At 37.8% G+C, this 26,958-nt stretch overlaps 1 protein-coding gene across 7 annotated transcripts in view; it reads left to right on the top strand.

Annotated features, from left to right (window-relative positions):
* The window catches only part of KIF1B (kinesin family member 1B), a 148,993-nt gene that overhangs the window by 36,119 nt on the left and 85,916 nt on the right, over positions 1-26,958 (top strand). For 3 of the 7 annotated variants that reach the window (XM_055582350.1, XM_055582349.1, XM_055582356.1), the window contains exons 3-14: positions 1,656-1,732; positions 2,564-2,743; positions 4,885-4,950; positions 6,102-6,280; positions 6,855-6,966; positions 10,095-10,172; positions 10,898-10,963; positions 15,715-15,790; positions 20,459-20,537; positions 21,289-21,431; positions 22,476-22,517; positions 25,266-25,477. In XM_055582350.1, coding sequence (XP_055438325.1) covers positions 1,656-1,732; positions 2,564-2,743; positions 4,885-4,950; positions 6,102-6,280; positions 6,855-6,966; positions 10,095-10,172; positions 10,898-10,963; positions 15,715-15,790; positions 20,459-20,537; positions 21,289-21,431; positions 22,476-22,517; positions 25,266-25,477 — 1,310 coding nt within the window. The remainder of the gene's footprint in view (positions 1-1,655; positions 1,733-2,563; positions 2,744-4,884; positions 4,951-6,101; positions 6,281-6,854; positions 6,967-10,094; positions 10,173-10,897; positions 10,964-15,714; positions 15,791-20,458; positions 20,538-21,288; positions 21,432-22,475; positions 22,518-25,265; positions 25,478-26,958) is intronic. The other 4 variants (XM_055582354.1, XM_055582352.1, XM_055582355.1 and 1 more) reach the window with 2 other exon arrangements.

The raw sequence follows: 26,958 nt of genomic DNA, 5'->3' as shown, positions 1-26,958 counted from the left end.
TGCTGCCGGTGAGTAGCCTAAGAGTGGATAAGATACGGCTTAAAGTTTTATGACAGCAGATGTTCACCATGGTTTTGAGTGGTGACGACTACTTCATAGGTCATTTCCTATATCTTGTGATTTTCCTTTTTGCTGAGCCACTGAAACCTGGAATCTGGTTCACCAAGTCTGATGCTAATTTCCGTTTTCTTGGTAGAGTTTCTGTGTGGTCTTTCATCTTTTAGGAACTGTAATTCTCATAGTTCCTTGTTTCATATGGATGAGGAGAGTTCTGAACAATGCCTATACAGTTTGGGTCTGAGGTGGTCATAAATGTACATGCACATGCATAATCACATGTGTAGAAGGGGCTTACTGTGTTTTCCTTGGTGATCGCTGCATGTGTGGAGTATTTGAGTGGTGGGTGTCTGGGCTCAGGAGCTGAACTTCCCAGATTCACATCCTGAATTGCCGCTAGCTAGCCCTGTAGCCTTGGGTTTTCCTTAACTTCTTTGTGATGGTTTCTTTATAAAAGGGAGATAATAAAGCATCTGCCTTATTAAGTAATTGGGAGGATTAAATAGGTCTGTGCATAGAAAGTACTTACAGCCAGATTAAGTGCTCCATGAACGTTGGCTGCTATTTAAGTCTTGCAGGTAGGGCCTTTTGTTTAGAAACATACTTCTTTGCTTAGATTACCATTTGTGTGTGGAGGAGATGTTCTTTCTAGAACCATGTCTCCTTGTCACATGATTATGTGCTGTGAGCCTTATTAATCCTCTGTCAGCATTTGAGGTTGGAACATAAGTGTGGCCATACCCTGTGGAATCCAGTGAGAGAGAACTAAGCACCGTAGCAACTGTTGCTATTTGTGTCCCAAGCAGCAGCTGCCCGGGGGACAGATTTATTTTTTAATCCTGATCTCACTGATAGCTTGGGATGTGGCCCTGCCTTAGAGAAGTGGATTGGTTGAGATGCCTGGTCTTTGAGGCGACTTCATGGCCACATGTTACAAAGATTCTATTCCATGTGAAATATGAGGTAGTAAAGCTTTGTGTATGTGAAGGAAGAAAGGAGGCCAAGCCTCAGTATTCAGTCTAGTCCCTGAAGTATGTGACTGGACTAATTACCCAAGAAATCACTTTTGATGTAAACGGTGATTTCAGAAATAAAACTATCCTTCCAATGAATGCTTCCTTACTAAATGCTTTTCTTAAATAGATAATAAGATCTTTAAAAAGAGTTTGTTTCAAGAAGTGGTTGGATTAATTCAATAATTTTTCTATATTTATTTTTAATGTGTTGATATATTTCAAGCCTTAATGAAGTACCTTGAAATGGTCCCATAGCCCATTTCCAGATTTTTTTTCTTCTAACTTACCTAGATTCAGTCACAGACTATTTACTGAATACCTACTATATACCAAGCTCTCTTGTAAATCCTGGTGACATCTTGTAAATGTTGTTGGTCTGATTTTTTTTTTTTTTTTTTTTTTTGAGTTCTATATGTAGACCCTATCTATTAAAAATTTGATTGATTTTATTTTTCAGTTGCCCTATTGTGATTCAGTTGTATGAGTTTACTGATTTGAATGTTTTGAGCTTACTGCATAATATCATGTTGAACTCACATTTAATTGAGTGACTTATAAAATCAAAACGTTTTCCTCCTGCAGGTATTATTAACCCAAAGAACCCAAAGGAAGCTCCAAAGTCTTTCAGCTTTGACTACTCCTACTGGTCTCACACCTCGGTGAGTGTACCCATGGTGCAGTGTAGTAGAACACTGGGTTTTAAATGGTTTGAAGGAGCCTGCGGCTCTACAGGGAAAGCGGAGATTACCAACATCTAGGCAAATGAAGAGTAGGACCTTTTGCAGTGTGCCCTTACTAATTACAGGACCCCAAATCTTGCTGGCTTCTAGTGATTGTTCCTAAAGTTTGCTTCTGTGTCTCTATTACACACTTTTTTTTTTCCTGTTTTGCATTAGAGTAGGAGATGTTTTAAAGTACTGCAAAGCCTAATTGCCAAGGGAAGAGTCTGTGAAAGGGACTGGAAAACATTCTCCAAAAGCTGTGTTATTGAGAAATAAGGGCACTACCTGGAGGGAGTTCAAAGAATTAGTTGTTGCATGTGGGATGCATTTGTTGCAATTTGTTGCATTTGGCATGTGGGCTCTTCCCCAACCAGGGATCAAACCCATGTTCCGCTGCATTGCAAACACAGTCTTAACTACTAGACTGCCAGGGAAGTCCCCAAAGAAGTATTTTTATATTTGGATTTGATCTTTGATTTTCTAGTCACGTTTCCCACTTAAGAAAATTTTCTTGGAGCTCCCTATGAATGGAAGAGTGATACTTTCAGGGTTATGGAAAATGAAATGTAATGATGTCAGATAATTTCATGTAAATATTTTTATGTATGGGTGGCCTGAATATCTCTAGTACCTGTGTGTGTGTGTTTAATGAGAAAAATAAACTATATAGGGGGCACTATTCTGATTTGAAACACTTGTTTATTATAGAAGTAATTAATAAGCATAGGAAAAAGTATGAATGAATGCCATTTATTTTTCCTTTTACAGCCCGAAGATCCCTGTTTTGCATCTCAAAACCGTGTATACAATGATATTGGAAAGGAAATGCTCTTACATGCCTTTGAGGGATATAATGTCTGTATTTTTGCCTATGGGCAGACTGGTGCTGGAAAGTCTTATACAATGATGGGTAAACAAGAAGAAAGCCAGGCTGGCATTATTCCACAGGTGAAAAACACAGCAACAAAAAACTTCTGTTCATTATTACTCTTAGTCCTTAATTACTTTAACAGTTTTTATTTAGCAAAAATTTACTCAGGGACTATCGTATGCAGGGCATAAAGGTTAAATCACCTGTCCCTTTCCTTCAGAGGAGCTCACAGCCTGATGGAAAAGACTGATATGTATTCAGAGTCTGTCTTTATATCCAACATTATGTTACTTTATCTTTAGAACAATGTTATCAGCTTCTTTTAAACGTGATGGTAGGTGCCGTGTTCTGTTCCGAATCCTAGGAACACTTAGTGAGTGTTGGTCTGATATTTTTCCCCAGTTCATGTTTCTTAACATTATGAGCACCCAGATCACTTCTTAGGAATATGACTATTTTTGTTTTTTTGATTGCCTTCTCTTTTATTTTATTAAGTTAATTCTATCACTTAAACTTTGAACAGTCTGATATTTTTTTTAAGAGCAGTTAGTCTTGATTTTGTATTTTGTTTGGGAACTGAGAAAAGTTGTTACATAGGTATATTTAGAAGGAACTTCTTTTGCTAATAACAGGAATATGGTTTGCTTTTATTAGTGATATTTTGAATTAATTTTAATATGTTCTTTTACTGTAGGCCTAGCGTGGCCATTGCTGTATTCTGAAAATAAAATACATAAGGAGAAATAGCTACTTTTTTGAAAGGATTTATTGGATTTATACTTTTAAATTCAGCTATATAATTGAAATTATTAAAAAAGATTAGGACATTTTCAGAAAAAATTGAAGATACTAGCATACTTTTTTCTGTAAAAAGTATATGTCTGAATTAAGACATATGTTTGGGAATTGTTCTTTATGTATAGTAATGGTAATAATTATAATACTAGTTAGAGAAAACATTATGAGCACTCATCACGTGCCAGGCACAGGTCTAAGTTCTTTACAATTCTTAGCTCATCTGATCCTCTTCATGTGGCCCTTGAGAGGTCGGTGCCCTTGTTTCCCTCATTTATAGATGAGGGAACTGAGGCACGGAAAGAGCATGTCACCTGTACGTGGCAGATCTAGGATCCACGAGGAGGCAGGGTAGTTCTGGAGTCTTTGCTTTTACTTCTATGTAATAACTTTTTCAGCAGTAAAATAATCGTTCGTAGATTATAGCAAGTAACGTGAGTCATTTATTTTACCCCATTACCACACTTAGTTTCTCCTTCTCTTTTGTTTGTTTGTTAATGTAATTCTTGCATGGTTACATATGCATCTCTTTTCCTGATAAAATTTTGGAATATTTTAATGCCAAAGCATGAATTTTTAAAAAGATTGTTAAGTTCTAGAAACTGACACTTGTAATACATTTTAAGTTCTATTTGAACTTCTGGAGAATCATGAACATACAGCTCATTTTTCAAAGGTTTGTGACTGCTTTAATATGAAGCATATAGCAAATGAAAATTCAGTGGATTTTTATTAATTATTCTTATTTAAAGCATCACATATTTTAAGTAAATTAAAGGATAGGGAGATTAAAATTTTATAATTTTCCTGATCTAGAAAAATTAATGTATTCCACCAGAAATGTCACTGTGTAATGGATTGCCTCTCATAAGAGGGGTTGGAATCTTAAGGCAGAGGTAAAGGGGAGAAATTATAGAGTCAAAACTCTTCTTGAAAATACCTTCATTTACTTCCTTCAAATAGTGTGTGTGTTCCCTATACATGTATGTGTGTATGTATAAATTTACAATATATATAGTAACTGATAACATATAATAAAATTTATATATCATGATAAATAAGTGTGGAAATTAGTAGTTTTACTTCTACAGTTATAATACTCATGGTAGAGTCACAGTTAATTCTAGTATGATATGAAGAGTTGCATTCCCATGAAGTGAAATCAATGACATAACAATAGAAGAGACAATTCTCTTCACCTAAATGTGGCTTTCTTTCTCAGGGAACGTTGAGGTGATATTGTTGAGGGGAAATAGAGATTAGCTGAGAGGAATGTATTCCAAACTTTCCTTTTATTTCATTCAAAGCATTTACCCTTGATGTTGATGCCATTAACATTTTGAAAAAGAGAAAAAAAATCTTGCTAATTCCTTTAGCACTCATGGGTAAGTTCTGACTTATGCCTTTCGTTCTGCTCCTACAGTTATGTGAAGAGCTTTTTGAGAAAATCAATGACAACTGTAACGAGGAAATGTCTTACTCTGTAGAGGTGCGTACAGCTGTGGGTTAAAAACAGTCCTCGGTGCTCCATTCCCTCAAATGCTACTTTTAAATAGTTCCAAATTATGACAGAGCTATAGATCACTTAACTATTTCCCCACTTCTGTACTTTGAGGCTATTCTAAAGTTATGGTTAATATGAAGAATGTTGCAAATAAATCTTTGTTCAAAAGTCTGTGGCTTATGGTATAGTTTAAACTCAAAGGGTAGGGAGCATGACAATATGATTGAAATTTTCGAACTTAAAGGTAGTAGAAGAGGATGCCATTTTCTTTCATATTATGCAGAGTTCACAGGCCTTTTTGGAGCATAGGGTGGATCCCTGGTTGATATTTTGTTTTTCTTTACATTGGTGGGACCCCTACCCCCTCTCCTGTTTCTCTCCCTTGTTCACTCTGCTTCAGCCATTTCTGGAACACACCAGGAACATTTCTACCTCAGTGCTTTGTCACTTACATTTCTTTTGGCTGGAAATTTTCTTTCCAGGGTATCTTTTTGACTAAGTTTTAACACTACTAGAAATCTTATTTTCAAGCTTTTGGAGTAATTTTAATCCTCAGTTATTGACAACATCATACATTAGAAAAAAAGCCCCGTGAATAACTGATTTGTTGTTGTTTAGTCACTAAGTTGTGTCTGACTCTTTTGTGACCCCATGGACTATATGTAGCCCACCAGTCTCCTCTGTTCCTGGGATCTCCCAGGCAAGAATATTGGAGTGGGTTGCCATTTCCTTCCCCAGGGGATCTTCCCAACCCAGGGATCAAACCTGCGTCTCCTGCATCGGCAGGCAGATTCTTAACCACTGAGCTACCCGGGAAGCCCTAATAATTGATTACTAAAAGGGCTTTGCAAGTGGTACTAGTAGTAAAGAATCCACCTGCCAATGCAGGAGATGCAAGAGATATAGGTTCGATCCCTGAGTTGGGAAGATCCTTTACCACCAGTACTGAGTTATATCTGTGCTACTGGTAAGAGAATGAAAGGGACTGGAACTATGGCATTTCACACTGTAAAGGCTGTTGATCTCAAATTGTAGAGCTTTTAATAAAAGATGCAAAAATAAAAAGATTTAAACTTTTTAATGTATAGGATTTCTTTTTTCAAGTCCTCTAAATCACTTTAATAACATATTCTTAGGTGAGCTACATGGAAATTTACTGTGAAAGAGTACGAGACTTGCTGAATCCCAAAAACAAGGGTCATCTGCGTGTGCGTGAACATCCCCTTCTTGGCCCTTATGTGGAGGACCTGTCAAAGTTGGCAGTCACTTCCTACACAGACATTGCTGACCTCATGGACGCTGGGAACAAAGCCAGGTATGGAAGGAAACAGACTCATGATCGAGGTTTTTGGTACATTTTGAGTCCCTTAGTTCCTGGTTAAGGGTTTGAAACCACATTTATAGCTGTGGAAGTTGCTTTTATCGTGGAGTGCTCTGATCCTTTGGCTGTGCAGGAAAAACAGTGGTCTCAGCATATTTGGTGTTCTTATCCAGACAGCACACTACTGATCCAAATCAGAACTTTGGTTAAGTTCTGCTGTTAGGTTTTGATCAAGTCATGGTAAAATGTTGGTCATCACATGCCTATGGTAGTAATTGATTCTGGAATAATTGAGCACTTAATGAACAATAAAAATCAGATGCCTCGGTGCTTTCTGAAGGTAGAGCTGGAGTATGAAAAATGATTCTGATGGGGTGCCTTTGAAGTTGGAGGTAGCTTGATAGGATCACAAAGTATTCAGAACAGTTTTGTGGAAATGGCAGTCTTGTAATATGAAGAAGTTTAAAACTGTTGCTTGTGATTGTTATGCTTATAATTTGGAGGCTGCTGTCATTTTAACATTCATCTAAGGATTCTATTATCATGTGATCACCTTTATATTTTTTAGGACAGTGGCAGCTACCAACATGAATGAAACAAGTAGCCGTTCCCACGCTGTGTTCACCATTGTCTTCACCCAGAAGAAACATGATACTGAGACCAACCTTTCCACTGAGAAGGTAGGAGAACATCAGTGTCTGGGCTTGAGTTGTGTGGAATGGAGGTTTCCGTAAGCCTCTCTTGCTACCTTTGGATTTTGTGGAAGGGAGGAAAGTGCCCTTTTACTTAATGGAGGGTATCTTATACTTTATGCTTGTCATTTATATTCCACTCTATACCAGTTCTGAGTGTGGGTTTTTAAGTGAAATTGCAAGGTAGAAAATAAGAAACAAACCAAGACACTTGAGTCTCAAAAACTACTCCATGCAAGAGGGTTAAGCAGTTCTGAAGGGAAGAAAATCCTTCCTTTGTTTCTTGATCGGAACCTCTCAATTACCTTACTAACATCTTTGGTATATGTATTTTACTTTTTTGAGCTCTGATAATATTACTGTGGAATTAAACTGTTTAAGCAAACAAGATGTGTTTAATTTTGGGGGATAAAAATAACTACACAGCATTTTTGGTGTTCTTCAAATGCCTGTGCTTGTTAATTTCTCATTTTCTATAGTGGTTGGCTGAATATAGTAGATTGGAATTAAATTGCTTGCTTTAGATCTTGGCTCTTCCATTTTTCAGCAGTGTTATGTTGGGCAAGTCACTTAAACTCTTTGTGCCTCAGTTTCTCTAACTTCATAGGATTGGTAAGGAGGAGTAAATATTAATATAGGTTAAGTGCATGTATCTAATGCCTGACACAGCATAGCCATTTAATAAATGTTAATTTTATTGGCATTACTAATAAACTTATGTTGACTTCTATTCTGCCTACTTTCCTAAGTAGCATGCAGCTGAATTTTTAAATCTGAAGTTAGTTATTATACTGGCTCTTATGAAAGATCTTGCCTGAGAACTTTGTGATGCCACTATCATTAAAAACTAAAATCACCTTTTACTTGATGACTTGTTTGTTTTTAGCTGAAGATTATTTTTTTAAAATATACTCTTCATATAAGTAATCAAATAGCTTGACACTGCTTAGCCAGAGGTTCTGTATTAATGTAATTTAGTAGTATTTGTCTGAATGGCACCAAGGAACATCCTGTGTGAAAGCATTTTTTTCTTTTCTTCCATGATGTCAGCTCTACAACAATAATGATATTAACCCCATAACCATAGCTTCCTTGACAATCCATTTTGGATACTTTACCAAAGCATTTTTTAAAAAACAACTTTATTGAGGTATTATTGAAGTATAATAAACCACACATATTTGGAGTATAAAACTGGATCAAATATGTATATAGTAAACTCTTCCCCCCCATCTGCAGGGGATACTTTCCATGACCCTCAGTGGATGCCAGCAACTGTAGATAGTATCAAAACCCTTATATATATTGTTTTTTTCTCATATATGTATACCTGTGATAAAGTTTAATTTATAAATTAGGGACATTAAGAGATTAACAACAGCAATAATAAAAATAGGACAATTATAACAATATACTGTGATATTGATATATAAGTGTTGTCTCTCTGACTCTCAAAATATCTTTTTGTACAAGCTTAGTGCCTTTTCCCTCTTAATGAAGCAGTTATCACACACTGTGGGCATAACTTTTGCAGCCTGAAGTTCAGCAGTGAAAACTAACAGGAATTTCTTTTTCCCTCTTCACAATTTCATGAATAGAAGATTCATTGCTACCGTAGATAGTAGCAACCTCAGCATACACTTAAGAGAAGCTCTGTATTTATATGTCAAAAGCTTCTTTTTGACATACCTGGATTATCAGTATTACTGCTTTTGTGTTTTGGGACCATTATTAAAATAAAGATCACTTGAACACCAGAACTGTGATACCCCAAGAGCTAATCTGGTAACTGAGATGGCTACTAAGGTACTGATTAGTGGGACATGCTGGATAAAGGGGTGATTGCATCCTGGGCATGGATGGGGATGGAGTGAGATTTCTTCATGCTACTTAAAATGACACACAACTAAAAACCTATGGATTGTTTGTTTTGGGAATTTTCCATTTAATACTTACCAAAGATCTACTAGAGAAGGGATAGGCTACCTACTCCAGTATTCTTGGGCTTCCCTTGTGGCTCATGTGGTAAAGAATCTGCCTGCAATAAGGAGGACCTGGGTTCAATCCCTGGGTTGGGAAGATCCCCTGAAGAAGGGAAAGGCTACCCACTCCAGTGTTCTGATCTGGAGAATTCCATGGAGTATATAATCCATGGGGTAGCAAAGAGTCGGACACCACTGAGCGACTTTCACATAGTTGACCATGGATAACTGAAACCATGGGAAGGGAAATGAGATATAAGAAGGGGGTTACTGTACACCTGCAAAACTGGTACCACAGTTCAGATAATGAGGATTTCTGTTACCCTAAAGAGTTGCCTCATGCTCCTTTGTAATCTCTTCCACCCTCATCCTCAGGCCATCTCTGATTGGCTTTTTGTCACTATAGATTAGTTTACACTTTGCAGAGTTTTATATAAATAGAATCATATGGTATGTATTATTTTCAGCCTGGCTTCTTTCAACTTAGCATAATGGTTTTGCGATTCATCCGTGTTGTTGTATGTATCAATAGTTCACTCGTTTCCATGACTGATTAGTATTCCATTGTGTAGATATCTCACAGTTTGCTCATTAATTCATCTGTTGATGGGCATTAGATTGTTTCCAGTTTTTTATCATTACAAATGAAGATGCCATAAACACTTGTGTACATGAAAGTCTTTGTGTGTGTGCTTGTTTTTTGTTTTTCATGGTAAATAACTCGTAGGATAGTTGAGTCTTATGGTCAGTTTTTGTTCAGATTCTTAAGACTCTGCCAAACTGCTTTCAAAGCGATCATATCATTTTGCATTCCCATCAACAGTGTGAGAATTTCAGTTGCTAAAGCTTCATTTTTAATATGTCACTTAATGGGTTAATGAGTTTTATGTATTTTTATGACATAGCATTTTAAGATATGTTTATTCTGAAATTCTTTTAAACCAAGATAATTGCTGTGAACTCGTTTTGCATGCTGTTTAAATTGACTGCCGTATATTTGTCTTCCTGTGCCACATATGAGGCCTAATTAATCTTTTTAGTGTTCTCTATGCCTTAATCTTTTAATTTCTTGCCTCTAAATGTTTTCTGCTTCTCCCTTGCTTATTTTTTAATTGCCTCAATGTTCTTTACCAGGTCAGTAAAATCAGCTTGGTGGATCTAGCAGGAAGTGAACGAGCTGATTCAACTGGTGCCAAAGGGACTCGATTAAAGGTATTTATTTTACCAAGTAAATAGCCTAGTCAGTAAATGCTCTATGACACAGGTTAGCAAGCTATGGCCAACAGGACAAATCAGCCCACTGCCTGTTTTCATAGATAAAATTTTCTTGGGACACAGCTGCGTCTGTTCATGTATTGTCTGTGGCTGCCTTCGTGCTACAGTGATAGGTTGAGAAGTTGCAGCAGAGGCCGCGCGGCCCACAAAACCATCGACAGAAGAAATTTTCTGACTTCTGACTTATAACTTCAGTGCAAGATATGTTACATGATAATAGTTAAGGAGGACTTCATAGTCATGGTGAAAACTGAATTGTATTTTGAGGAATGGTTAGAATTTGGTTAGACGGAAGTAAGGGACAATAATTAGAAAACGGTACACAAATCCAGATGTGAGAACAAGCATGGTCTTTTCTAGAGATTTGCTTAACAAGAGGAGAAATTGCATGTCAGTGAGTTGTGGAAAGAAGGTGCATCTGTGAGTTTTTCGAGCACAGACATCGTGATGATAATTAGGACTGTGAGTTAGGCATGTGGTCTTGGCCTGTCAACAAGTGGAAAGGAAAAAAAATTGAGGGTTAAAGAAGGTTTTTAGAACTTGTGGTCGTAAATAAAAAAATAATGTTAGCATATGGCTAGTTGTATTTTATGTTATCATGTATGATGTGGCAGTAGTAGAATTCTTTATCATAATTCTTTTATGTTTGATATTGATTTCAGGAAGGAGCAAATATTAATAAGTCTCTTACAACTCTGGGTAAAGTCATTTCAGCCTTGGCAGAGGTGGTAAGTGTTACTCTTCATTGTAAGGGAAAGTTTGTCTACTCAGCAAATGTATTTGACTAATATTTTATGATTGCTCATAAAGGGTATTCTCTTTTTTCCTTTTATATCATGTCTTTCTCTTTTTAGAGCTTTTCAGATAAGATAGTAGGTATGGCACACTTTGACTTTGTACTGAAAATAAAAGCGATTAAGGCGAATGAAAGTAAATGTAGATCTGTAAAGGCTAGAATTAAACTAGGTCTTTGCAAAGACTTAAGGTTTGACTGTTTGAGCCTTATTTTGTAGCTCTTGTAAGAGCAAGTATATTTATTGCATATTATTTTCTATGTAATCTTTTCTAAACAGGATACTGTACATTTTGGAGTATTTTGAGCAATTTGCCTTGGCAAATGCTGTTGATTTGTGGGCCAATAAACTATTTTTTAAAGTAGTTTTATTTTTTCTTATTTCTTAGAATTAAAACAAAGCCCCTTATACAAAAATAGTTGAAACAATTTTTGTATAAGGGGCTTCGTTATTTAGGTTAGAAGCTAAGGAAGTGCTGGTTATTTTATGCTCTAGTTTAGTACCTCATTTGAATCTCTAAAAAGGATTAAATGTTTTCTTGCTTGTCTCTGAGAAGTGATATTCAATTTATGACTTAAAAAAATTTTTTTAATGACTTAAAATATTTTCTGTTTGGAGGCTTATCGTGTGTTCTCATTCTCTTTTAAATGCTTTTCCCCGTAGGATAACTGCACCAGCAAGGTATGGTGGGGCTTGGTAGAAATGATCTAGCTGTATAATCAGTTGCTGATTTTAAATCCTCAGCAGGATGCTTGGAGGCATAAGTAGGAATGGAAACTTGAAGAAGCATTATATTTGTTTTCTAGCTCTGGAATTTAGAATTGCTATTTAGGGTGACTGTGAATTATGAGATAGCACACCAATACAAAGAGGTTTAAGAAAAATGTAGCTATCATTTCAAGAAGCCAGCTATGTTTTAGAATGGTGCCCATAAAAAATTTATTTTATTGCTCTTAGGAGGCATATAGGTTACTGCCATATAGGTTTTCTGCCATGAAAAGTCATGGATTATTTAAATTATTAAATTTTTTTTTATTCTTTGATTATACATAAATTGAAAGCTCTAAGATAAAATTAAATTTCTAACTGTTTTTAACCGTTAAATGTTTCCAGAAAATATTGTTTGCATTCTTATTAATCCAGATACAGTAGATTTTCCTTTTCCTTATATTTCTACACAGATATTCTAAAATTTATTAATACTCTTTTGCATAAATAATAGGGCACTTAATAGTTTGATCTGAATCACAAGAGTATCATGGGGGAGAGAGGCAGTGTCTGCTTTGAAATACATTTAAAAATATAGATTTGCATATTCTCTAGTTCTATAAAAATATTTTTAAAAGTGCAGGTTTTCTGGGTTTTTGCTTTTTGTTTTGTTCTGTTCATTGGACAGAGCTGCCTGAGACTAAAACATCTCTCTGCTATTTGATATAATGCATGTGTAGATATTCTTCCAATATCTAATCTAGGTCCTAGAACAATGAAGACTTAAAATTTAGTGATTATTCTAACTTTTCCTGTCCATTTGCTCATCTGTTTACATCTGTATCAACCAGAGGAAAAGTTTACAAAGTATTTTTTCCGTGATTGCCCTCACTGATCTATGTCACAAAATTTTGCAAATGATCTTTTATAATATGTTTTATAAAACCCAGTTTAGTACTCTGTGTCTGTGTCATAAACTGTAACAGATCAGAAATAAATGTTAATTTTTATATAACAAGCATGATTTTTGGTGAATTAAGATGTATCATTATTTTCACTGGGAAGAGAAACAGGATTATTTCCATCCATACTTAGATAGTATTTTTTAGTGAGGTTAGTGATCTAAGTAAAGCTTGTTATGTAGCGGCTAAAACACTTAGTTTTTTAAAAAAATTGTGGATGTGAGAATAGGAAGGACATTAATTTGTATGAGAGCAAGCAGAGAAGAAATGGCTAAAGTTCTGGGATATTTTTAAATGGAAAAGATTGAAGTTCTATTTATACTTCTTCGTTTAGCTACTCCTTCTTAGTTTAGCCTAATTGACAGAAATGAATATGGAACATTTTAGAATCTGACACTGCTTACTTATTTTTACAGTCATTATAATTGGCATACTTTAAATCTTGCAGCATTTTCAGTACTAAGGATAGGCAAAGTGAAGTGTTTAGATGCAGTGGGGAATGGAGATAAACTGAGGTTGCAGGCCCCAAGGATTTCATGTGGAATGAAAGTCCCACTCAGCTATGAATGACTGAGAGGATTAATTCTCCTTAAAGGTCTGTGTAACTTAGGAATACAACCTGCTGTGGGAAATGATGTCCTCATAGGTGAATGTGTCTGTGGGTGGAGCAGGATGAGGTGTTGTTCAGTCACTAAGATGACTTAGCCTGACTCTTTGCGACCCCATGGACTGCAGCATGCCAGGCTTCCTCCGCCTGTCCTTCACTATCTCTGGGAGTTTGCTCAGGTTCATGTCCATTGAGTCGGTGATGCTATTCAGCCATCTCAAGATGTAGGGGACATGTTTGATGAGATGCAATTCAAGTACCAACTTGCCTACTTCCTTTCCTTCTCAACAAGTCAGAAGTCAGCTACTTAGTACTCTTTTTCTGAATACCCAGGATTTACTAAGAAGTAGATCATGCTCAATAACCTCAGATATGCAGAGCCACCCTTATGGCAGAAAGTGAAGAGGAACTGAAGAGCCTCTTGATGAAAGTGAAAGAGGAGAGTGAAAAAGCTGGCTTAAAACTAAACATTCAAAAAACGAAGATCATGGCATCTGGTCCCGTCACTTCATGGCAAATAAATGGGGAAACAATGGAAACAGTGACAGACTTTATTTTCTTGGGCTCAAAAATCACTGCAGATTGTGACTGCAGCCATGAAATTAAAAGATGTTTGCTCCTTGGAAGAAAAGCTATGACAAACCTAGAAAGCATATTAAAAAGCAGAGAGGTTGCTTTGCTGACAAAGGTCCATCTAGTCAAAGCTATGTTTTTCCCACTAGTCATGTATGAATGTGAGAGTTGGACTATAAAGAAAGCTGAGTGCCAAAGAATTGAAGCTTTTGAACTGTGGTGTTGGAGAAGACTCTTGAGAGTCCCTTGGGCTCCAAGGATATCAAACCAGTCAATCCTAAAGGAAATCAGTCCTGAATGTTCATTGGAGGGACTGATGCTGAAGCTCTAGTACTTTGGGCACCTGATGTGAAGAATGGACTCATTGGAAAAGACCCTGATGCTGGGAAAGATTGAAGGCAGGAGGAGAAGGGAACAACAGAGAATGAGATGGTTGGATGGCATCACTGACTCAATGGACACGAGTTGGAGCAAGTTCCGGGAGTTGGTGATGGACAGGGAAGCCTGGTGTGCTGCAGTCCATGGGGTCACAAACAGTCAGACATGACTTAGTGACTGAACTGAACTGAGGTCATCCTTAGTTTAATATGACCTCAGATTATGCTAGGAATAGATTATTAAACTGCCTGTTACTGGGGAGATGCCTATCAGTGAAACATGGCTTTCCCCTTAGTAACTTCTTTAATTATCACCACACAGTAGTCAGCCAGCAGATATTGGTGTAGCCAAAGCATTTGCATTGTGTTTTACTTTCAGAGGGTATAATTTCCTTCATCTCAGCACTGGTTTTGCATTGGTGTCTTTTGCTTTATCCTGTGATAATGAGATGGGCCATGGAGAGAGCAGTACAAGGAAACTTTTGATAAATATAGAAAGTTTATCTTGCAGTCTCTCTAAATCTCCTTATCAGCAAATTGCATCGCTTTCTTAGACCTTTTCACTTTGACTCCTAATTCTAATGGTCTGATATATTTTTGACATAATTTCCTTTTAAAGAAACCTAATATGTTTTACAATGTAAGAGTTACGAGATATGCAGTAACTACCTTGATGATTTGGTGGTTGACTAGATAAATTTATTAATTAAATGAGTTGCTCCTACACATCCAACCTGGAATGCACAAGATTCATATTTGCCCCTCTGTAAAAGTAAACATTATTATTTGAGGTTTGCTATTAGATGATATTAAAAAAATCATTGTTAATTTTGTTAAGTGTGAGAGTGGTCTTATAGTTACTTTTTTCTTTTTTATAAAGTCTTTCTCTGTTAGAGATATATACCTGAAGTATTTTTAGGTGAAATGTGGATTTGCTTTAGAGCCCTACACAAGCTATAAATGACAGGATATTAGATAGTAGTGTTACATTGGTGTTAAATTTCCTGACTTTGGTCATTGAACTGTGGCTGTGTAAGAGAATGTCCTTATCTGCTGAAGTGTTTAGGGATAAAAGGGCATAGGGTCTGTAGTTTCCTCCAGAATGGTTCAGAAAGAAAAAAATGTAGGAAAGACTTTGAGTGAAATTGAAACGTGATTGGTGAAATATGATAATGGTCAGAGCTGCGTGATGGATATATGGTAGTTCATTAGGGTATTCTCCAAACTGCTGTGAATACTATAAATTTTTCAGAATGAAATATAATAAGAAATAATTATTTATTAAATGAGCTTTTGGTTTTGTGAAGAACTGAAGCTGTGAGTGTTAAATTTCAACAGTGATGGCACCCCACTGTAATTTAATTTACTTGGAAGTTTTAGACTGGTTTGCCTTCCATCTGAATTATTCCTCTCTAAAAATGCTAAGAAAGGCTAAGGCCATTTCTTTCTGTTTAATAGAGTAAGAAGAAGAAGAAAACTGATTTTATTCCCTACAGAGATTCTGTACTTACTTGGCTCCTTCGAGAAAATCTAGGTATGTAATCATCTTTTTAAAGATGTGCAATCATCTTTTTGAAGCTGTTTACCAATTATCTTTGTGATTCATTTTCCTGTGTGTCTGCTTTTTGAGAAGAATAATCTCTGTTACTAACTTGAGTGATCTTTCTCTTTTTTCATTTTTACTCTTGATTTAAGTTGGTTGAATTTGCTTACCTTAATTGTATTTATTTATTTATACCAGTTTTTTTGAGATATAATTGACCATACAGAACTGTATAAATTGAAGGTGTGCAGCATAATGATTTGGCTTATATACATCATGAAATGGTTATCACAATAAGTTTAGTGAACATCTATTATCCTGTATAGATTAAACAAATTAAAGAAATAGAAAAATAATTTTTCTTGTGATGAGAACTCAAGATTTACTCCCTCAACAACTGTCATATATAACATGGTCGTCTTTCAGTCGCTTAGTCATGTCTGACTCTTTGCAACTCCGTGAACTGCAGAACACCAGGCTTCCCTGTCCTTCATTATCTCCTGGAGCTTGCTCAAACTCATATCCATTGATTTGGTGATGCCATCCAGACATCTCATTCTCTGTCATCCCCTTCTTCTCCTGCCTTCAGTCTTTCCCAGCATCGGGGTCTTTTTTAATGAGTTGGCTCTTCGCATCAGGTGGCCAAAGTATTGGAGCTTCAGCTTCATATATAACATACTGCAGTGTTAATTATATTTATCGTGTTGTAGATTATATTCCTAGTATTTATCTTGTAACTGGAAGTTTGTACCTTTGGACTACATTCATCTAATTTCCCCTCTGCCCTAACCACTGCCACTGTAACCACAAGTCTGTTCTCTTTTTCTGTGTTTGTTTGTTTGTTTTTGAAGTATAGTTGACCTACAGCACTCTGTTAGTTCCTGTTACACAAAAGGCGATTTGGTATTTCTATGCATTTCAAACAAATCACCAATAAGTTTACTTAATGATATGTTACCATACAAAGATGTTATGTAGTTATTCACTGTATGTCCCAACTGTACATAGCTATCTTTATATGTGGATTATTTTGAATTATTGATCTAAGTTCATGCATTTTAACAACCCAGCCTTTTTACTGCTCCTCCAACTCATGTTAATGTTTTAACATCGTATTTTACATCTTTTGTTTTGTGTATCCCTTAACTCTTTATTGCGGAGAAGGCAATAGCACCCCACTCCAGTACTCTTGCCTGGAAAATCCCATGGAAGGAGGAGCCTGGTGGGCTGCAGTCCATGGGGTCGCTAGGAGTCGGACACGACTGAGCGACTTCACTTTCACTTTTCACTTTCATGCATTGGAGAAGGAAATGGCAACCCACTCCAGTGTTCTTGCTTTGAGAATCCCAGGGACGGGGGAGCCTGGTGGGCTGCCGTCTCTGGGGTCACACAGAGTCGGACACGACTGAAGCGACTTAGCAGCAGCAGTAGCAGTAACTCTTTATTGAGGATAGAGATGATTTTACTACTTTTGTCTGTTAACCTTCCTACTTGCTTTATATACATGACTGATTTACTACCTTTACTGTATATTTGCCTTTACCAATGAGATTTTTCCTTTTGTAGTTCTCATGTTTTTAGTTGTGGCCTTTTCTTTTTTACTTAGAGAAGTCCCTTTAACATTTCTTGTAAAACTGGTTTGGTGGTGCTGAATTCTTTTTTTTTTTAACTACATTTGATTTTATTTATTTTTTTAAATTTTATTTTATTTTTAAACGTTACAATATTGTATTAGTTTTGCCAAATATCAAAATGGATCCGCCGCAGGTATACATGTGTTCCCCATCCTGAACCCTCCTCCCTCCTCCCTCCCCATACCATTCCTCTGGGTCGTCCCGGTGCACCAGCCCCAAGCATCCAGTATCGTGCATCGAACCTGGACTGGCAACTCGTTTCATACATGATATTATACATGTTTCAATGCCATTCTCCCAAATCTTCCCACCCTCTGGTTTGGTGGTGCTGAATTCTTTTAGCTCTTGCTTAAATGTAACAATTTTGACATCTCCATTAAATCTGAATGAAAGCCTTGCCAGCTAGAGATGATTAGTTATAGGTTTTTCCCTTTCATCATTTTAAATATGTTGTGCCACTCTCTTCTAGAGAGTTTCTTCTGGAAAGTCAGCTGATAGCCTTACAGTAACTTGTTTCTTTTCCCTTGCTGCTTTTAATATTCTCTCCTTATCTTTAATTTTTGCCATTTTAATTACAATGTATCTAGAGTGATCCTCTTTGGGTTGATCCTGTTTGTTGATCCTCTCTGTGCTTCCTGGATGTCTTTTTTCTTCCCCAGGTTAGGGAAGTTTTCATCTATTATATCTTCAAATGTGTTCTCTCCCTCTTCTCCTTGGGCAGCCTTGTGTTCATACACTTGATGTTGTACCAGGGGTCTCTTAAACCGTCCTCATTTCTTCTTATTCTTTTTTCTGTTCAGCCTTAGTTATCTTCATGATTCCATCTTCCAGCTCCCTAATCCATTCCTCTGTATCATCTAATCTACTGTTGATTCCTTCTAGTGTATTTTTCATTTCAGTTATTCTTAATTTTTTTTTTTTTTTTTGGTTCTTCTTTGTATTTTCTAACTCTTGTTAAAAACTTCTAACTTCTTACTCTGTTCATTTATTCTTCTCCTGAGTTCTTTGAACATCTATACAATCATTACCATGAACTCTCTATTTGGTAGATTGCCTTTTCCACTTAGTTCTTCCAGGGTTTTATCTTGTTCCTTCGTTTTGAACATATTTCTCTGTTGCCTCATTTTGCCCAATTTATTGTTTTTATTGTGTGTATCTGGTAGGTTGGTTAGGTGTCCTGACCTTGGAGAAGTGGCCTTTTGCAGGAGACGTCCTGTGTATCCCAGCAGTGCACTTCCCTCTGGTCGCCAGAGCTGTATGCTCTAGGGGTGTCCCATGTTTGGGCTGCATGGGTCCTTCTGTTGTGGCAGGCTGGCTGCTGTGGGAATTCTGGGAGGTGTGGCTGACCCCTGTTCTGGTTGGTTTCCAGGCCCTGTGTTGTGTGGAGGCTGCCATCCATTGGTGGATGGGGCTGAGTTCTGGAGCGGGTGGTTCCAAGGCTGGGGGCCTAGATGTGTTGTCAGTCTGCTGGCAGGCAGGGCCAGTTCCTGACAGGATGCTTGCAGAATCTGGTGTCCCAAAGCTGGTGTTGGCATGCCGGTGAGTAGGGCTAGATGCTAGAGTAGCTGCAGGGTCCAGGGTATCTTGGATGTGCTCTCAGCCTGTTGGCAGATGGGACTGGAGCCCAGGACATCCTGGGGCTAGTGCCAGCCTGTTGGTGGGCACAGCTGGGGCCCAGGGTCTCTGACTGTAGGGCCCTAGGGGTCCTTGGGGCTGGGGCTGGGGCTAGTGCCAGTGTGCTGGTGTGGGGTAGGGCGCAGGTCCTGGGCACTCAGGTAGACAGGACTGGGTGGCTGTGGGTTCTGGGGTCTTAAGACAGCAGACCTGCTGGTGGGTAAGGCAAGCCCCAGCACTTATCAGCTAGAGGGAGAATTCCAAAGTGGAACTTTCTGTGCCAGTGTCCTTGTGGTAGAATGAGCTCCCCAAATTGGCTGCCTCCAGGGAGCACTCCTGGCTCTTGTCCTCCAGGATCAGCCCAGGGGTCTGACCTAGTCTCCTTTCAGGTTACTGCCTCTGTCCTGGGTCCTGGGGCATGTGAGATTGTGTGGGTACTCTTTAAGAGTGGAGTCTCTCTTCCCACAGCCCTCTGGCTTTCCCAAAAGTAAGCCCTGCCGGGCTTCAAATCAAACTTTCTGGGGGCTTATCTTTTTGGTGCAGGAGTCCATGTGGAGCTCAGACCCCTTGCTCTTTGTGGAGAACCTCTGCAGTTGCAATTATCCTCATTTGTGGCTCAACCACGCAGGGCTGTGGGTTTGACTATTCCATATCTCTGCCCCACCTACCTGTCTCCTTGTTATTCCTTCTTTAGTTTTAAGGACTTTTCTGCTAGTCGTTTGATTTTTCTTACCAAAAGTTGCTTTGTGAATAGTTGTTATTTTGTGTGCCTGTGGAAAGAGGTGAGCTCAGGGTCTTCCTGCTCTGCCATCTTAGCTAATAGAGTAACCAGGGTGCTACTTTAGTGAGCATCTTTAATATCTTTCCTGTGATATTATTGCCCACCTTTAAATCAGGGCTTGCTCCCATGTCTTGTTTACTTCAGGACATGAACTGTGGAGTAATTTTTTATCTGACCACACACCTGCTTCAAACTGTTGTTCCTTTTTGAAAACCCCATGCTCCTTTGAGAGAGAGGCACGTAATCAAATGTAACTCCTCTTTGCTGATGTTTTTGGATCTTTTACCTGTCATTCACTGTTCTTTTAGCCCCTTTCCCTCTTTCTTGATAAGGAGGGAGTGATTAGCTGTGTTACATGTTGCTGATGGAAGGAAGTGGCTGAGAATGGCTATTCATGTCACCAGTGACTTTCAGATCATTAAGAGTGGCTTTAGTGGAGTATCTAGGGAAACTGGACACAGTACATCCAGACACCAAGATTTACATGTAATGATGCTTGGCCTGGGGACATTTCAAAAATTTACTGATTAAATCTTAGAATCTGAGGTTTTGCTGTCTGATTTGACACATTCAATGAAGTTTTTTAATAAAACAAGTATGATTTGAGATAATCATGATTCATATTTTTAGGTGGCAATTCTCGGACTGCAATGGTTGCTGCTCTGAGCCCAGCTGATATCAACTATGATGAAACTTTGAGCACTCTGAGGTACTCCTGTTTGATCTCAATAGCTAATGAAAACACAGTGTTCCCCATAAGTCATCTTGTTAGGCCATGGGTTGTCTTATGCTGTGTGGGTAGTTGCGTGAGTAAACAATGACCCATCCCTTTTATAACAGGGAACACACATACACACACACAAACCTGTTTATACTTTTCAATTTCATTGAGAAAAGTAGGAACTTTTTCATAGGAAAGATATTAAATTTGCTTTGGTGAGATTTTTGGGTAACTTTTAGATAATAGTAAAAACTTCTTAATATTTTCTATAAAAAGAAGTGTCCCCTTCTCATGTTTGTCATTATAGAAGTGGCTTACTCACATCATAACAAATAGTAAAGTTTTGAGTACATGTAATATTTTAAAAGTTATTGACAGAATGTTCACTAATAGGATAGTTTTGTATATGATTAGGTTCGATTACATTAATCTGGAACTTTCAACTCTTCTCTCATCAAAAACATTTTTGATATAGTCTAATAAATTAGTTTTGATATATATTTTGATATTAGTCTCATATTTATTTCCTTTGTGATCTTGAGGAAATCACTTAGATTCACTGGAGCCTTTTCCCACATCTTTATAAGGTACTAAAAATAATGCTTTCTACATATGTATTTTTACTAAGGCTCATAAAAATATGTAAACACTCAAGCTGTTTTTAGAAATAATGGTATGTTACTTATGAGAAGTAGAGCATTTAAGGAATGGCAAAAATGTGTCTTCTTTTTGGATCTAGATATGCAGATCGTGCAAAACAAATTAAATGTAATGCTGTTATCAATGAGGACCCCAATGCCAAACTGGTTCGTGAATTAAAGGAGGAGGTGACACGGCTGAAGGACCTTCTTCGTGCTCAGGGGCTGGGAGATATTATTGATAGTAAGTGAATTAAGGATCAGCACAAAATCTATTCCTTTCTAGGGCTCTTAAACTTAGAGTTAAGGAACTTCATGAAACTTGATGATAAAGAGTTTTTTGGGTTTTTCTTAACCTTTAAAGGAGTCCATTGAGGGTAGTTCCCTGGTGGCATAGTGGTTAGGATTTTTGGCTTTTACTGCCATGGCCCAGGTTCAATCCTTGGTCAGGGGAACTGAGATCCCACAAGCTGTACAGCACGCCCACCCCAAAAGCTCATTGAAAATGATCTCAGAATTTCTTTTATGTACCCATGTATCAGGTTTTGAACTCATGAAATTACTTTTTAAAATGTTTTATATCATTACTTATATTTGTTATTGGATTTCTATTTTAGATCAGCAGTGAAGTTTATTTGGAATGTTTATTCTCACTGTGAAATTAATCACTTCATAAGATTGTTACTTCAATTTTTTGTTTTTCTGTTTTGGGTTTCTTTGGATTAATGTAGTAGTAATACTGAATATATTTGTAAGAAACCCACCATTCCAGTCTCCTTTCAGATAAGATTTACCTTTGAGTGGTTAAATGCCCTCCAACTCACTCCTTTTAAACTTATGAAGGGGCAAATAACCAAATCCTGTCAAGTTCAAGAATTAGACTTCCAGAGTCTTAGAATGTTGTCTTAAAATGACTCTCTAACCTCAGTGATCTGCCTACAAAATGTCTAATCAGAAGTTCTCCTGAGGGAGTTAACTAGAATATTCAGTATAATAGTATATGAGTTTACTTAATAAAGCATATTTTTATTTTTTGAGTTTCAGATTAATGTTATTATTTGGCATTCTAATAAGATTTTCAAGGCCTCTTCTAGTTTAGTTCTTCTTACTGATTAACACCTGAATTTAAATGAATACATACTTTTTGTAAAATGGTAGTGTGTTATTCTAAGTGTTAATTATTTTCAGCTTCCCAAATACCAAATACTGCTCTGTTCCCTCTCTATGTCAAAAACTACTGAACCTGAACTTTGACCCTTTTTATATTTTCCCTCTTGCTTACCTTCAGTTGATCCATTGATCGATGATTACTCGGGAAGTGGAGGCAAATGTGTGTATCTCATGTATTGGTGGTTTCCAGTACTCTGACTTGCTACTCTGCCTCTGCTGGATCAGCCTTAAGATGAGCTTTGCATGTCAGCGATCCTAACAGGGAAATCCCAGACAGAGCATAGTAGATTCAGAAATTATTCCTATTTCTGTCCTTTTCCATTAGCAGAACAGACTTTGCTGAATTTCAGCCTGTGGCTTGAATTAGGTCAAGAGGCTTAAAAACCTCTTATTGCTTTATTCTTTAGTTTTTCCACTTTAGTTTTGTATGATTAAATTGAATCCAAACTCATAGATGGGGATGGTAGTGATGACAGCAGCTCACATGTATTGAGTGTTTATAATGTGCCAGGACCTATTCCAGGTATCCTGAATATATTATCTCTTTTAAACCTGTCAGTGACTCGCACAAAGTTCCTTTTTTGCCCGATTTCCCAAAGAGGACACTGCTGCCCGGAGTGGCTAGTTAGCACTAAATGAGATCCCGTGGTTTCTATGTGGTCAGACTGGGTAGTGTAACTAAGAGCCCTCATTTTTAATCATTATGGCACCTTTTGTGGCCTCATGATCCCTCACGGTCTGATTACTTATTAGAAAAATCCTTTTAAAATAGCTCTCTAACTCTGAGCCTTAGTGTATAAGTATAATTGAAAGAAGTCACTTCTAGTTGGCCAAATCTCTGGGCTAGAGTAGCTCTGTGATGTTGGATTAGCACTCACCTGTGCTTATGCCAAACATATTTCCTCCAGATATTGGACCTCAGCTTACTTGATGATTAGGTAAACTTTTTTACTCATTCATGAATTACAAATTAAATTTTTAAAAACTTGGGGGTCAAAAATGTGTGCTTGAAATGAGGACTTTTTATAAAGGGATCACACCTCATTACTCTCTCCATATCTATCACTCTTTTAAGCTAACTCATAAATGAATAACTCATAAATAAATGAAGAATCTTGATTTGGGGGTGATTCAGTTTTAGATTTTTGTTGGTTTGTTTGTTTCTATGGGAGGTCATGTGATAGGGCTTGGCAGACACAGGAGAAGCCCAGTGCAGCCCTGGCTGCTGTCTTGAGTTTCGGCCTCTAAGGCCCTGTAATGTCCTAACCCACAGCGACTCTTGGACCGGAACTGCTCTGTCTGAGATTTCCGAAGCCAGCTGGTTCTGGTGTGGGAGAGACACCCTTTGTTCTTGCTTTTGTGCTGCAGGTGCTGCTGCTGCCAGCTTGTTGCCTCACTTTTTCTGAGCAGTTGTGGCATCTCCCAAAAAGCTATGCATGACTGAGTTTTAATTCTGTGTCCATGCAGGAGAGCAGCCCTGACGACTGAGTTTCCGTTTTGATCACTGCACTTAATGCCTTATAGGGCTTGCATGTGTCAGCTGGACCTTCCATCCTGTTCTTCCCCACCTTGCTGCTACCACCTGGTAGCTAATTTTTTGCAACAGTTCCTACCCCCACCTCCCTTTTAAAATTTGCTTGGTTTCCTATGTTCTATTTTTGCAGATGGTGGTTCTCAAACTGTCTTGAAGCAACCACTGGTTTTAAGGGGATTCAGGAACTGGCTTTGATTAAGTTCACATGGGATAGACTCAGAGAAAACTAATAATATTTTTTCTGACTTTTTGTATTGACTCATATCCTTTAAAGAAAATTTACTTAGTTTTGATATGAATTTTGAGCAGTATAGATTGTCTTACATATAAACATGAGCTAATTTAAAAATAAGAATGTATCAGTACCTATGGATTTCCTCTGGTGCCTACTGGAGAAAGATGACTAAGGAAGAAAAATACAAATGGCAATTTAATGAATTTGTTGTTTGTGGCTCTTTTTACCAAAACTAAGTTTAAAAGCAAATCTTAGAATTCTGTTAAAGACTTAAGTAAATGAAAGTATCTCCCTAAAACTTGCATATCATACTAGGAACTCGGCTTCCCAGTGACTCATGGTTATTCCATTAGGCAAAGTGAGAGTCTTACTTAAATTAGTAGATAATCAGCCTTAATTTTTGCTTGCTCCAGTAGATGAACATGAGCTACACCGGATTTAATAATTTGCTCATTGTTCACTCATTGTTCATCCCTGTTGAGGTAATTAGCTCTGAGTTCTTAGCCAGGACTTATACAAGACTCCTGTAGTTTCTGCACTTACCTCTTCTTTTTTTAAAAGGTATATTTAAAAAATCCTTGTTAGCATACAAAGAACACTACTAAGTGCTCAGATTTTTGTTTTAATGTAACATATTCTTGGGAGTTTTTCCTGAGTCCCTTAAGATACTAGGCCAGGCTGATATATATTCATATTGACAGATAAATGATCTTTTTTTTTCCTTTGCTGTTAGAACTACTGGCATTTAACAGTTGTGTTAACCTAAGACATTACAGATTTGGAGCTGTGGATAGGATGGAAGGCAGGTAGCCTGGTTGTGTGGGGTCAGGGCTTCAGCAGCGTCCTTGGAGGCTCTGTGCCCCTCTACCAGATGCAGTGTTAACCCATACTGGACTTTTCTAGTTTCTAAATTTAGGAGTAGTTCTTAACCTCTCCAATGCCAGTATTAAAAACAAGACAGTCATGTTTGAGAACTGCCATCTAGAACAATTACAACTTGTCTTTGTATCATAACTTGTCTTTGTCTTGCTGCTTTAATGCTCTCTTTTCTTACACTGGTGTTCCTTCCTGTCTTTTTCCTTCTTCTGCTCCTTTCCTCTTTTCTACTTTTTCTGCCTTCCCTTGTTTCTATCTCCTAGATCTGAAAGATTTTCAGAACAATAAGCATAGGTACTTGCTAGCCTCTGAGAATCAACGTCCTGGCAATTTTTCCACAGCATCCATGGGGTCCCTTACTTCATCTCCATCTTCCTGCTCACTCAATAGTCAGGTGGGCTTAACATCTGTGACCAGTATTCAGGAGAGAATCATGTCTACACCTGGAGGAGAGGAAGCCATCGAACGTCTGAAGGTAGGTAGTACCTACTCAGACTCAATGGAAGGTATTCTGTGTCATTCTACAAGGCTGAGTAAGGATGAGAAACCATTGAGACGTTGGTTCAGGACATGAAAGAACTTTCTGACTCTCAGAGGTGTCCTGAAATTACTGCTTTGTAAGGTGATTAATTTCTCTTCACCAGAATGCTTGAGTCTGGGATGGGAGGGAGAGTTGCATGGGCAGGTCAGAGGTTTGCCAGGCAAGGTAACTGATAAGTAGGTGTGTCCATCTGTCATGTTGATAAGTAGATATGTCCATAGTTTATAAGTCATGGTGAAATTGTTCAGTTAGAAGTTTCATTGGAAACTAATTAATTAAACATTTGGTTTCTTTGGAAGATGAAATTCCGCAAAGCGCAGAATCTGCTTCTGTTAGTAAAATATGTAATCAAAAGAAGGTTTGCACATTTGAGTAGCTATACCAGCTTTATTCAGAGACAAATGAAATTATATTTTCTGGAAGTTCACAGAAAGCCCTGTGATCACTGCAGTGGAAGGGCTGCCCCTCCTGTGCAGGTGCACGCAGGTCACGGATCTTAGTGCTGGTGCTGTGTACTGGAGTCCCGTGTGTGCAGGTCACCCGCCATGCCACCCAGTGGCTTTCTTGTCTGTCTCTGTGAATATGAATGTTATTCCCCCTCTGTGACTACAACAAGAGCAGACAGTTGCCACCTGTGGTGGCATCCATCACATCATCGAGACAGCAACACAAATGCCTTTTCTTTTCCTGCTTGTCACTTCCAGGATGAGAGTTTGATGTGTCCCTTGTGGCCTTTGTATTCAAGAGTCCAGGGTGGGAAAATCAAGGAGGGCAAAGAAACTGTAAGGAGCTGGGGGGTTGCAGCCCTGTGCCCAGCGAGCAGTCCTTGTCACGTGCACTCAGCATTCTTCACCATGGCTGCTCATTCAAGGACTGTGGAGAACAGTGACATACTTTGACAGGTTAACAATAGAAAAAGTTTGCTGAGCCTTTTTGCTAAAAGGGAGTTTAGCTTGATAATTGTTGATGCTTTCATTTTGGTTTGCAGATGAGGCTGCAAAAGATGTTGAAGAATTGACTTCTGCCTCTCAATCAGCCTACCTTTTCTTTGACATTTCAGTCACTTCTAACATAAGGTGCTTCAGAAACAAAAGTAATGATCTGGCTGCTTCCTTCAGGATTTGTTAGTGGAAAGGGGGGAAATTCTCAAACACCTGACAAAAAGGGACAGGGAGTGAGAAATCTTTTCATTAAATATTGTAAAGAAAAGGATAATTTCTGCTATTGTAAAATTGACTTTGGAATTTTACTGAAGATGTTAGTGAAGGCCTATGCAAGAATTGTTTTTTGTTTCTGTATTTTATCACGATGGGCATCAGTGACAAAGTTGCTATGTAGGGTTCTCTTCAGGCCAATGGCAACATGCAGGGATTCTGTGGAAAGGAAACATGGAATCTGTCATTTATTATAAAATG

The sequence above is a fragment of the Bubalus kerabau genome, chromosome 5 (genome assembly GCF_029407905.1).
Source record: "Bubalus kerabau isolate K-KA32 ecotype Philippines breed swamp buffalo chromosome 5, PCC_UOA_SB_1v2, whole genome shotgun sequence".
Classification (NCBI taxonomy): Eukaryota; Metazoa; Chordata; class Mammalia; order Artiodactyla; family Bovidae; genus Bubalus; species Bubalus kerabau.
Note: the sequence above shows the minus strand (reverse complement) of the source record. Positions and strands in the feature narration are given on the sequence as shown.